Source organism: Oxyura jamaicensis, chromosome 3 (genome assembly GCF_011077185.1).
Source record: "Oxyura jamaicensis isolate SHBP4307 breed ruddy duck chromosome 3, BPBGC_Ojam_1.0, whole genome shotgun sequence".
NCBI classification, from domain to species: Eukaryota; Metazoa; Chordata; class Aves; order Anseriformes; family Anatidae; genus Oxyura; species Oxyura jamaicensis.
Window position 1 is genome coordinate 14,167,575 of NC_048895.1, and position 13,321 is coordinate 14,180,895.

The 13,321-nt window shown below is 42.2% G+C and overlaps 1 protein-coding gene across 1 annotated transcript in view; it reads right to left on the reverse strand.

Annotated features, from left to right (window-relative positions):
• The window catches only part of HNRNPLL (heterogeneous nuclear ribonucleoprotein L like), a 29,794-nt gene extending 16,922 nt beyond the window's left edge, over positions 1 to 12,872 (reverse strand). Inside the window, exons 1-3 of the mRNA XM_035321268.1 lie at positions 12,529 to 12,872; positions 4,608 to 4,726; positions 3,161 to 3,398 (exon numbers count right to left, since the gene is read on the reverse strand). Coding sequence (XP_035177159.1) covers positions 3,161 to 3,398; positions 4,608 to 4,726; positions 12,529 to 12,729 — 558 coding nt within the window. The 5' untranslated portion in view covers positions 12,730 to 12,872. The remainder of the gene's footprint in view (positions 1 to 3,160; positions 3,399 to 4,607; positions 4,727 to 12,528) is intronic.
• Between the last annotated feature and the right edge of the window lie 449 nt (positions 12,873 to 13,321).

Here is a 13,321-nt window from a genome sequence, read left to right on the forward strand (position 1 = left end):
GATTCTAAGAGCTCTAACCCATAAAAATAAAATTTAGGAAACTTTTTTTTTTATTTTGTTGGCACACTCAATAGCACAAACAGCTGCACTCCACCTCTTCTTGTCTGGGAGAAAAGAGCCCCAAAGACTTTCCAGCTCCAGAAGACACTAATTTTAGGGCATATGCCTTTCTTTCACAATTCGTTTTTCAAAAGATTCCTTCAGAGTTAATTAAAAAAAAAAAAAGTTCTTTCAAAATTTAAGCTCTACTCAAAACACCATTTGTGTGGTTGGTCAACAGGCACACAGACAGCTTAATTATTTTTTTAAATCTGTTAATTCAGATACTTCAGATTACCAAATCAACCACATAATTCACAAAATAGAGAAGTGTGAGATCATATTTCAAATAACGATTTAACACCCACATTACCTACGTACTAGAGTATCTTAATCTTAGAGCAACTTAATCTCAAAAGAAGTTGATAGTTAAATTTAAAATGTTCCAGCGACCAATGCATACTACACTTTCCTCATGCAGGTACATAAGTTCTTACTCACCCTCTAAACCTAAGAGAAGAGATGTAGAGCTGAACACACTCGTAAAGACTGCAAAGGCATAGGTCACTCTGAGGTCTGTTTGAACAGACAAATTTGCCTGTTCTTATCCACAAATCCTTGACAAAGGTCTGCCCACGTGGAAGTAAATTAGGAAACAGAACTTCAAAGACACATAAATGGCACCTCTTGGGCACAAACATTCTCAAAACACACCCTCCCCTCCATCCAAAAAGGGGTGAAAAGCAATTAGGAATTAAATACAGTTAACCTGCCTTTCTTTCCTTCCCCGCCACAACCTTCTAAAAATAAAAACAATAAAGTAAATCTGCTAGAAAAGAAGCAAGTCATAATTATAGTGGCTGGAATAAACAGCAGCAAAATTGGAGAACAATTTAGCTTCTTCCATGAGATGCCCTTGAGCAGACTAATTTATCTGCAAACAACGTATGTTGTTTTGAAAGCGAAGCTCTTAAGAACTATTGAGCAGTTTGTTGTCATTATTTAGACTTGCCACTTAAAACTGGTCACAATATTTCATCTGTATCTTCTCACTGTATCACAGAATCATATACAGTAATCTGTAGAAGAGTTCAAACTTAGGAGAGAAGAATGGAGAAGAAAAAGGTGGTGTTCGGCTTTTTTTCTCCTCCTCCCCAGTAACACAGACTTTGCCACTTTGCCTGAGGCATTCTGAAGTAAGTGGAGCACCTACCTCCAGCAGGGCTGGAGCAGCTCTCCTGAGAACACAGGCTGAGGGAACTGGGGTTATAAGAGCCATCCAGTACCTAAAGGGGGCCTACAGGAAAGTTGGGGAGGGACTCTTTGTCAGGGAGCACAGTGATAGGACAAGGGGGAATCATTTTAATCTAAAAGAGGGTAGGTTTAGATGAGACATTAGGAAGAAATTCTTTACTCAGAGGGTGGTGAGGCTCTGGCACAGGCTGTCCAGAGAAGCTGTGGATGCCCCATCCCTGGAGGTATTCAAGACCAGGCTAGATGGGGCTTTGACCAACCTGGTCTCATAGTAGGTTTCCCTGTCCATGGCAGAGGGGTAGGAACTGGATGGTCTTTAAGGTGCCTTCCAACTCAAACCACTCTGCAATTCTACAAAATTGCTCTTCCGAGTTGCTACGATTCAACTAGTCTGCGCTATCTTTGATGAGCTCTGGTGCTTGTAATTAATTTTGTAAATCTGTCTGCTTCTAGTGCTCACTGGTATACTCTGGACAGTCAGGAAGAAAAATTAAGTGGCTTTTTTGTTGTTTGTTTTTCTTTGTAAGGAGCTGCTGGGCTAGAGGCCTCATGCTCAGAATTTCCATGAAACTCCCCTAGCCAAGACCGATGTTTCTGCTTCCACAGTTTACTCAAGCACCTACATCGAGTTCAGCTGCTTTTACAATCCAAGTTTAAAATGCATGAATGAAACAGTTTCCAAAATCTGTTTTACAGTCACTTGCAAATAGTAATTCAATTTCCTCAATGGATTTGTTCACACAGCTCAAAGCAGGTATATTTTTAAACCCTCATGAAAATGCAACTCATACCTTGTCATGCCCTTCTATAAATAAAATTGATGGAAAAAAAAAATTCATCATATGCTAATGAATCGAAGGCCAAAAACGTATCTATATTCACAACAAAACAAAGCAAAAAGCATGATATGGAACTGATTGTTTGTAATTATATAATTGCAGGACGTTTACATCTGCTAATATAATAATGGCAAATAATGGCACATAAAGCAGAATTTAACACTAAGTTACATGGTTCCACACAACCCCAGCACTTGGATTGATCGCTACATCTATACATTTCTCTAAGAACAAGTAACTTATGCCTATATCACACATATATCACAGTGTAACAAGTCTGCTTTAGGCAGATTTTTTTTTTCCTTAAGTATTCCTATGCAATTCAACAGAGGTTATAAAATGCTATGAAAAAGATAAGCAGACAATCAATGCATGAGAAAATATTTATTAAATACTAGAAAAATGTAGCTGTATCACTAAAACCCTCCCAGTCTGCCATAAGCAGATGGCAATAAATTAGGATGCAACTATATATATAGCATGACTAGAAAAACTGAAAGGTAAAATGTTTCAGCCCAAAAAAAAGTGAGACAAATTCCACCAAACTGTAGTTGATCATCAACAGACCAAGGTTTCAATTTTCCACAAATAAATACCCAAGAATGAATACCTGCAGTAGTATAACCTTCCTTACTGGAAAAACGACTGGCTGTTTAAACATACCCGCCTCAGGGCCTAAAAGCTAAACAACGATCCTGATGTTATGGCAACACACTTGGAAATATTTCTGAAGTATGAAGCAACTTAAACATTTCAAAATCTTGACCATTGGAGTCTTAAAATGTATTGCAAAATATCTGTATGTACAAGAGGCTTGCCTGAATCATCTAAAAAAAAAAAAAAACTTCCCTCTCCCCTCCCCCCCCAGAATCTGCATGTTACTTATGTGAAGATGATGTAAACATTTGGTAGGCGACTGTAATTCCTGACCCAGTATGAAAGCGTAGAACTTTAACAGAATATAACGGAAATAATAATAGATTGTTGCTCAACAGCCTTTTATTATTAAAATGATAATAACAACATACCACTGTAATTGGGTAGAGAGGGTTCTGAATTGACAACAGGAGAACTTTATTTCCACCAGATGGGTCATCTGTGTTCCCTGGCCGAGTAATCCTCTTACTTGTCGAATAGTTGAAAAAGGCTTGCTGTCCAGCAATGTACACAGGTTCATCTGCTGCAAACGTTACGCATTTCTTGGCACTTTCTATGTTTTCAAACTCCACCAGAGCCTGGCGCTTAAATGGCATCATCATGACGTAACTGGTAAGAGAAACATCACTGTAAATTCTCTCATATGCTTACTCTGAAATCCAGTAACTGTCATAGGTCATTTTGTTTTTCTGAAGTCTAAACTAGGACATAAAAGGAAGCGAGGTCTCCCTTTCGCAAACCAAGTCACACAGTTCTATAGCACTCACATAAAACTAAGAAATGCATCCATTAGAAAAATAAGTAATGAGCAATTGCTTTCCTGAAAGCATGTAATACATACAAATGTTCAACCAATACGATGATTAAGTAATCATTTACTAGAACTACACTGTCTTTTTTTAATTTTGTTAAAGACATTTATAATGTAAAGGATCAAAGTAAACACAAATTACAAAAAACATTCAAACCTGGTACACAAAACTAAACATCTTTGTTACTACAAAATTAAAAATACTTTTTTTCTGACACAAAACTACCTTAGAAGAAACAAACAGAACCAAACAGTTAACCAAATTAATATACTGACAAACCCAAGAGACCTCAGCGCATTTAGTTTTTTGAAAAGCAAACTTCTCAGGCTAAAGCATACCTATCTGTATTCCTTAAAAAGCTCATGCTCTTTTTATTATTATTATTATTTAAGATATTGATAGAAGTATAATTCAGTTATTTAAATATTTAGGCAGCAAAAATACCGTTGTACTGTTTACAAAACCTTGTATAACTTCATTATGAGCATTTAATTTAAAAGAAATAGATGCTTCCAAAATGAAGCAGTCAGGATAAGCTGGCTCTACCAACTCATCTTTACTGTTTTGCTCACAGATGAAGAATGTTTAGGCTATATAACCTTTGAACACTGAAGGGACTATCATAAGCACAGCTCCCATACAAAGCCTGTGGAAAAAAAAAAAATCTGATCTGCTTTGTGGCACATCCTTATTCCTGGTATATTCATTTATGTCAAGACAGCCACTCTCGTGCTGTTCTGCAGTTCTGTTACAGTTCATACATCAGGCTAGGATCGGCTGTGCTCCTGAGGTCTGACAGCAGACGCTAGAACATGCATTGTATGTTTAACCAGACTTCTGTGTGGAAAAAGAGAATCTTTATACAGCTAAAAAAAATACTACATTTTACTACCAACTAAATTCTGGATTCAAAGTGGCCATCGTAAGATATTTAAAGAGGTCTACATGACTTCTAAGTCATTCTTTCAACTCGTTCAGGGACATGACTTTACACTGTTCAACCTACCATATGGTTCCAAACTTTTCAAGAGCTTCCACAAGATCAGCTTCCACAACGGATTCACACAGCCCTCGGACATGGACGACAGGAGAAACAGAGACTTTGTGATGACTTCCCCCTGCATCCTAGCAACAACAAAATGATGACATTTAAAATTCAATACTGAACACAGAACGTTGCTATCATTAACTAAAATTGTTTGGCAGACACAACTCCGGGTCCAGAAGCCGACATCTAAATGTATAATCCAAGAATACTTTAAACATTTCTACTTTTCTTTCCAAACAGACTGAAGTTTAGTTGCTGAAGTCTACTCAAAGTTCTTTGCAGATTTAATTAACAGGCAAGATTTTTCTAATGTGAAACAAATATACTAAAACTCAGTTGAATTGAAGGTCTTTCACCCCATTTCTTAGAAACAGAAAAAGATACTTGGACATGCACAAGAGAAAATATTTCTGACACACTTCCTGTTTGTTTATGCCAATGTTTGTTTGAGACAAGTCTTGTTTCCTGAGAGGGAAAAACCATAAAGCAAGGACAAATAAGGGCCAGTAGTAAACTGAATCAAAATTGATTATTTTCCTAATATATGCAGAGCTGCACCCCACAATGCAAGATAATGCCAACTCAGTCCTACACTTGAAATAGACCAGAAAAAAAAAAAAACAACTTCCAATTCCAAATGCTCTTCATACATGCTTTTAAGACTCTAAACTTCGGCACATATGGGCACTTTCCTTCTTTTCACCCCAAGTCTGATTATTATCAATACATGCAGCCGTTGCACATTAGCACACAGAATCCCCGCTACAAACATTTCTCAGAGCTAGTGCTAAAACAGCTTCAGATTCAGTTGTGTGTGACCAAATTTGGACTGCAATCAGCTCATCTTTTCACGGGAAGCCTGAAGGAGGGCGGAAATGCACCTTATTTATTCTAAGCCAAGGGAAAAAAAATGAATGGAATAATGTTAGCTAATAAAAGAAGGATTAGACATAATAAAGACCACATGAATTAGACTGTACTTAGCAACACTCAGATTTAACACAGGTAAAGGCAGCGTCAAGAACTTGTACTGATGAAATTTAGCAACAACATCAATGTGTTTGACCTAAGAAGCAAGTCTTGCTGATTTTTCACTATTTTTAGGAGGAAGTATAGCATCTTCTGGAACTAGAGAGATTCCCATCTGCAGCCCAAAGGAGTTTTCAGCTCCATTAATTAGGTAAGCACAATGATTGCCACTATTGCTACAGGCATTCCTCTCTTTCCTATCTTTTTGTACCAGAGAGTCAAGGAAACAACATGTCCCAGGTAACTACGAACTGAGCCTCGTGCATTTCACTCCTGTGTTCCACACACAGCTCTCCCAAAGCCATTATGTCCTTTGTGAGCCGTAAGCTAGGACTCAGGACTTAGTCAGAACAACCTGGTGCATGATTTTTAAGCTTAATTTACATTCTAGTCATCTGCGCTTTGAAAGCATTTCAAGTAGCAACACATTTCTTTGAATAAGAGCTGTGACAACTGTGGGAAAACACGACTGGTGGTATTTACCTAAGATACCACATATCCCGAATTAATCAGCTGAGGCCTATTACCAGAAACAGCGCTCAAGTTAGTCATAAAAACTTAATACTTTGAACTGCAGGTACTGAGATTATTGCAGAAAGAACAGTTATTTGTATTTTCAGCTTCTCTCCTCTTTACCCACACACACTTTTCTAAGCTGAAAGAAGCACCTACGGAAACCTTCAAGAGAAAACATTAATTACCAGTTTTTCCTGCAAAGTCTAGTACTCTAAGATGTTAAGATAGCAGGCAGCTTTGCTTTATTTAGAAGTTATTAAATCAATTATTCATTGCCCTGCATACTTATTACTGTATCAAGATCCTGGTTGACACTACACTTTTTTTTTTCCTCCCCCCTTTGCTTCTTCTTTCAATGTCTTCAAGAAACCCCACCTAAAAATATTTCTCTATCTGTTGGTAACTATAAGCACTGGTTTTCACACCAAAACAAAGACTAACTAAAGCAGCTACCTTACTTAATTAGCACCCCCATAAAGTCAAGCTTTTCAAAGAACGCTTCCTGATGGAAAGTTGTCTCCATCCTTCCCAGTTCAACTTCTGCTCTAGTTCATGTTTCTTTGTCATGCATTTTCCTTTGTGTTTGTATTTATTAGCAGCCATTTAGATTTGCCTACTCAAGATAAAAAGCTTTCCACTATTAGTAGAAATACTCACTTTTATACTCGTATCTCTGAATCCATTACACCTGAGTTATAAGCACATGCACAGGTACCCACTCTACTTCAACTGGAACTATTCTCAGAACCATCAGCAAATACAAATTCTGCTTCCTTTTATAGTTAAGACAGAAATTTGGCTTAGAAATCCAAGTGTTTTCTCCCGGAACACCATACACAGTGCATGCTTCAGTAGGATATTTAGCAAGAATAAGTCATAACACTGCTGCTATTGTAGTAACACACAGAAGCATGAGAAGCATGAAGTAAAAAAAACAACAGTGAAATCTCAGTAATTTGCCATGAAATTAAGAGCTTGTCTACATAACATTTCTCTATAAATGTCACTGTCTCATTTCAGAAATGCAGATAGAACTAGTAAAGGTACAATTGGCCAAAGCAGAAGGTTTCTGCTGTACTCAAGATAGCTCCTAACCAGAAGCAATAAACAGCAGCACGAGAACTGAGCACAAGTCATTCCTAAGCCAGGAAGCCACAACCTAACGCTCACAGAGCATATTGCTGAACGACACGAGCATGTGCCACAGGCATATGTTTGAGCACAAAAAAGTATTCACGAAGGGCAGACATACATATTACTGTCAAACAAGTTTTGTAGCTACAAAGCTGCAGTATCAAGCAAATCTAGAACACTCCTTGATTTCTAAAAAGGAGAAATCAAACCACGAGACCACATGAAAAAAGCAAGTATGTCTGTCAGCCTGAAGTGTATTCACAGCAATGGTCAGAAGGTATAAATAACACCCAGCTGACGGCCACCACTTCTTCCTGCAGATGAAAAATACAAGATTTTGACCAAGAACTCACAGCCACCGTATCTTGAGAACTGTGTGCTACAGTTGGCACAGAGATAAAGGTTACATCAGATTACAGATTAACCAACACCAGTAGTTCTGTGCTTACAAAGGGGGCTTTCAGCAACTCAATCTCCCATGATGGCACAGAAACCCCATGCTGAACTCCAACGTGACGCTTGCCCTGCACCAAAGCCAGGAGAACAGATTAGCTAATGTTACTGCTGCACTCGCTATATGTACATTGCCTAAGGGATCTTTTGAAAGCTCAGTAACAATTCTTGAAGAATCATTAGCTGGGCAGACAACACAGTTATTAAATAGAGGATGGAAACAGACTCCCTTTCTAAGTGCTCAAGACCAGTAAGATGACCAGAAAAAGCACGTCAGGAAAGAGGCCATCAGCTTAAAAACATGTAACATTGAAACTGAGCTTCCAGAGATGAGGCGTGAAGGAAAGTGCTGCCATAACTTCATCACACTCATGTGCTTGGTTACTTAACACACATATGAACGCAACGGAAACAGCTCCGAAGAAGAACCGTAGCATACTAACTTCCTTTCTTTACTCACCTACATATTTTTAGGCAACATTTTTAAAATATATCAGTGGTTTCTTGCTAACAAACTATTTGCTGTTCAGAAAAGGAAGACAAAAATAGAAGAAAATCATAAAGGGTTCCAGTTGTATGGGTCTCTCTTGCTCACCAATTCCAGATCAGAGAGCTTTTCACTGTTGGCACAGAAATCTGTTCTTCATCCCTTCCCCAGACACTTCAGTATTCAGTATATTCACCTGCCTTCACATTACTTTTTTGGACTTCTGCTCCTTGACTGTTTCTCTGCTTACCTTTTCCATCTCTTTCTCTTTACTGCAAAAGGATGACACTCTTCCTTCATACTCTCCTTCGCATCTAGGCACCTAAATACACCATTACTTTGTTTCCCACCATTCAGATTATCTTACGCACTCACAACTTCTTCCTCTCACTACATCCTTCTTAAGTGCTCTGAAATTGCTTTAGTAAATATGACAGAATTGGGGGCAGCCAAAAAATAGTTGTTTGCTTTGTATGCATGAGCCTAAAACGTCATTAATGCCTAGCTATGGATAGAGCTGCATCCAAATGCCTTCCAGGATGTTAGGAGTAGTTAGAATTGTTGTGCTATAAAGGCACAGTGAAGGTACACAACACATTCCCTAATTATTTCAGCTCTGCCCACTGAGGCTTGCCTGACAGAGGAAGAAAGGCGTCCATAAGCAGATACGCACTATTTCCTGCACTCTCTTCAACTACCAGTTGTACTACCTGAGGATGGCATTACTTAAAGTCATTCACATCATCATATCATCCCTGTTAATCACACCTCCCCAGCTTCAGCACTTCTGTCTCTTCCCTGCAGAGGTACCGGAGAAACCTCTCCCCACGCCACCTGGAATTCCTGTAGCTTTGCAGTGACAACCGTTCATGGTGAAATAAGGTGTCTCAGAAGAACCAAGCAAACCAGACAAAGTTAAGGTTCGTTGAAGGAAAAGAACATAGATGTTCTGTATATCCTGGTGGTTTTGTTTGTTTGTTTGCTTATTTGGATGGTTGGCTTTAGATTATTGGTTGGTTGGTAGGGTTTTTGGTGGGGAGAGGGGGAAAAGCAGAGGAGATAAAGTCGTTAAGTTTAGTCACAATCCATATACTAGAAGACTACCTGGCAGTCTTAGTTTTGTTTTAGATGTGGTGTTTAGGGACATTTAATTTCTCTTGTTTAATACATAGCTCTTTCTAGCACTCCCTACCATGGCATCCTTTCAGCGATTGCAATCACTACAGAGCACAATACCTGCACTCTGACCCCTTTTGCAAATTCTGAATCATTATTTTCCTCTCTGTTCAGCACAATCCAAATACGTCTTTTCTAAAAATAAAACAAAAGTCAAGCATCATCAGGCAATGATTACCAGTAATAAATACCCGAAGCGCTGGAAGAAAAAGAGCAACTAGCCTGAAGGCAATAGTCACGTTTTTGATGGAGGACAAAGGAAGGAGGATGATTTATACTTAGACGGCTCCATGACAGATTTCTGGGATGTATTTCGTTTAAGATATATGGATGCATGAACATGTTACCACAGAACAGGACAAGATCCGAACTCTTTGCCATCTAGCTACTGTTACTGCAATTGCCTGTGACACGCATGAAGCAATTTACTTTTGAGGTGAGCTGGTTTCCATTTACTGCAAAGCGAGCGAGAGCATTGCACATAGGAAGTTACAGCAAAGCAGCTGAAACGTTGCAAGTTCACGTCCCTATCTAACCTTGCAGTAACCTGTTCTTGTGTGTATAGATACCACATCCAACTTCCCCAAGTGTAAAAACAAGGATACTAAATCCTCCTTACTTCACAGAAATGTTTAAGAATAGGTATGTCAGAGACGGTGAGGCAGGTGGATACTACAGAAAAATTAGGTTATATAAATGCTACATTAATCAAGAAAAGACATTTAAGGGACAGAGAGTGGATGGAGCTGAAAGGCCCTCTAAGCACCTTCAAAAGCAGCTCTTCAGGGCACTCATTTGCAAAAATGCAGAACTTAGAGGCATGAAGGCCTTACGCAACCTGATGAAACAATAACAGAGAAACAGGGAAACGCCATGACAATAAATACAGCCCGCCAAACGGAACGCTAGAAAGGTTCTACCACAAAACAGCCTTTATTCTAGGAGATACACACTGAGGCAGACTTCTAACTGCTCTTTCTACCCGTCATCCATTTTCCCCCTACTCCCTCCTAGTTCCCCACTCCCCATAGTTATTCCTACCTTACCTTCACTTACTCTTTTTCTACTCTTCTGAGCAACCCAGCATACCTGCACTTCTTCCCCCTCTCAACGTACCACCATCTTATGTCTTAGCCCTGAACCAGAGAGAACTTTTACATGCTAAGAACATTTCCCTGGGTCAGAAACGAAGATGATATGCCTTAGGAAAAAAAAAAAAAAAAAAAAAAATCAATTTCCTGCATTTCTTTCAATCAGTGAAAAAGCTAAAATTCACGTGAATTAACTCAGATGAGTAGATACTGACGTTTTCCTCTCAAGCCCCAGACAAAACTACTAACAAAAGCACTCAGATGTTCATTTTGCACGTCTCCCCTTGATGTTACAGCTTGCTCCTAAGAACCTAGTTCGATCTCTATCATCAAGACAACTGGTGCCTCTCCAATACTGCAGCTGTCAATATGGCTTTGCCAGCAAACCATTACAGAGCATTAGGAGAACAAGAATCAGCAACTACACACTTCCTTCAGGCACGCTGCAACTGACACAACACGCTGCCTAAAAGTCCTCATGTTCTAGACTTCCTACATGCTTGTTTCTGTTTCTTTGCTCATGAGACTCAGCACTTGCTGTTCTTGAAATCCAAAATATAAAGTTAGACATACTCTGTACTCGTGTAACCTAAAGGGGCATGGCTGTGTGTCCTGTGCATTAACTGGGATAAACTGAGATATTAAGATCAATATGAAGACAATCAAAGCAAGACCCCAAAATGAAGGAAAAAAGAGTAGTAACTAGCTGATTTCATAAAATACTGAAGAAAAGAAGAAATGCAACAGCAGTGCCTTGATCCTACTTGAAACATTCTGTGATGTCCAGCTCTCCTAAACAACAAAACTTCAAGATAATTTAAGCAAGCATATGGGTTTAACTTTGAAGCAGCCTAGCAGCCTCTATGACAGGGCACTTTGCTAAGGCATCACTGCTACAGAGTTCTCTGTGATACAAAATCATAGGCTTTAAATTATTCTCTCAAATTGTGCAACTTTGCTGCAGCGTACCAGGGAACTCTTCTACTAACCCAGCAGAGAGATGATCAACAGCAAAGACACTGTCATTAATTTTGCTCAGCAAGTTCATTTTAACAAATCATGAAACACAAGTACTCTAAATTTCCAGGTCTGCCACTAAACCAGTGCTGCCTTCATCTTGCTTTTTCAAGTAGGAAACAGAAAGTGCCATCAAGAAGAAGAAATGCTTAGAAGCATCCGGACAATTAGCGAAGAAACCAAAGGGTAGGCACAAACGTGCTGTAAGCCCAAACTGGTGGACCAGGGACTACCCTGATACTTAGGTAAAAATTCACGAGGAATGTAGCAAAAAAGTACAGTGATGTAACATGTTCGTGGCCGGGGGTGGGGAGAAAGTAGAGGAACAAGCAGATTTAGAAAGGCGACAGTCACTTACGATCAGCCTCGCTGCCGTGTGCTGCCAGACAATAAGGTAAAACAGAAGGCTGAAAGCAACCCTCTGCCTCGCTTTCTTCCCCCGCCGTCCGTTTCTATAGTTACACCCAGCAACAGGGCGAGCACAAAACTTGCAATGGCAATATCCCAAAAGGCAACAACAACAAGCTGCCCACGGCACGGAGGCAAGCCTCGGACTGTTAAAAAAAATAAATTAAAAAAAAAAAAAGCCCAAATCGCGCCGGGTTGGCGGACTCCCAGCCAGCTCAGGGCCCTTCCTTTCCCTCGGGCTGTGCCTCGTGGGGGGAAAAGCGGAGCCGCACCGTTATAGCCCCCCAAAATCGGGGGGAAAAGCCAGCGGGCATCCAGCAGGGAGCCCCCCCAGGGGAAATGAGGGGAGAGAGGATTTTGGGAGGCGGGGTTATTAGGAACTGGGAGGTTGGAAAGGGGGGGGTATATTTTGGGGAGGGGACGTCAGGAGCTTGCCCCCCCCCCCCCCCGGGGGGGCGGGGGGCCGGCGGCGAGGAGCTACCCCCCCTCACAACGAGACCCCCCCACCGCCGCTCCTCAGAGGGACCCTCCCCCCCCGTTCTCCTGAGGGAAGCCCCCCCCTCCTCACCCCGCCCGAGAAGCCGCCCCCCCGCGGCGGGGGGGCCTTGTCCCGCCGGCTCTCGCCCTCCTCGGCTCCGCTGTACTCGATCTCGCCTTCCTCGGCGACGGCCGCGGCGGCGCTGGGCTTCAGCCGCTTGGCCTGGCTCTCGTAGGCGCCGTCCTCCTCCTCCTCCTCTTCGTACCGCTCCCCGGACGACGGGGACGACATGGCGGGGGGGGGACGAGGGCCGGTCGGCGGCGGAGGGCGCGCACACAGCGAGCGGGAGGAGCGGGGACGGGAGCGGCGCCTCACGGCGGCGGCGGCGCCCGCGAGAGATGCTCCGCGCTCCGTCCCCCCGCACACCCCCTCCCCGCCCCGGCAGCGGGTCACGCCCCCCCGCCGGCTACAGGCGCGGCGATTGGCTCCGAATCGGGGCGGGAGCCAGAGTACCGCTGTTATTGGCTAGCGGGAACGCCCATCTCCCTTCACCGACCCTGCGATTGGAGGGTGGTTACGCCCGTCAGCGCGCCGCGAGGTCCTCGGTACCGCCCTCCCCCCCTCCCGTCTCCTACGCTCTTTGATGTCTGAGGGCTCGGGAACGGGGGTGGGCGGAGGGAGCGCGAGGCGGCCCCTAACGGGCGGCCCCAACGGCTCCTCAGCGCCCGGCCCCTCGCGCGGCCGCCGCCTTTGTCTCCTTCCCGGCGGCTCCGAGCGATAAAGGGCACGCTGCGGGAGCTGGCGAGAGCCGCCCGGTGCCCTCGCTGAAGGGCAGGAGAGCCCGTGTCTCTGTCCCCAGCCCCGGGACGGCGGCGGCAAGGTC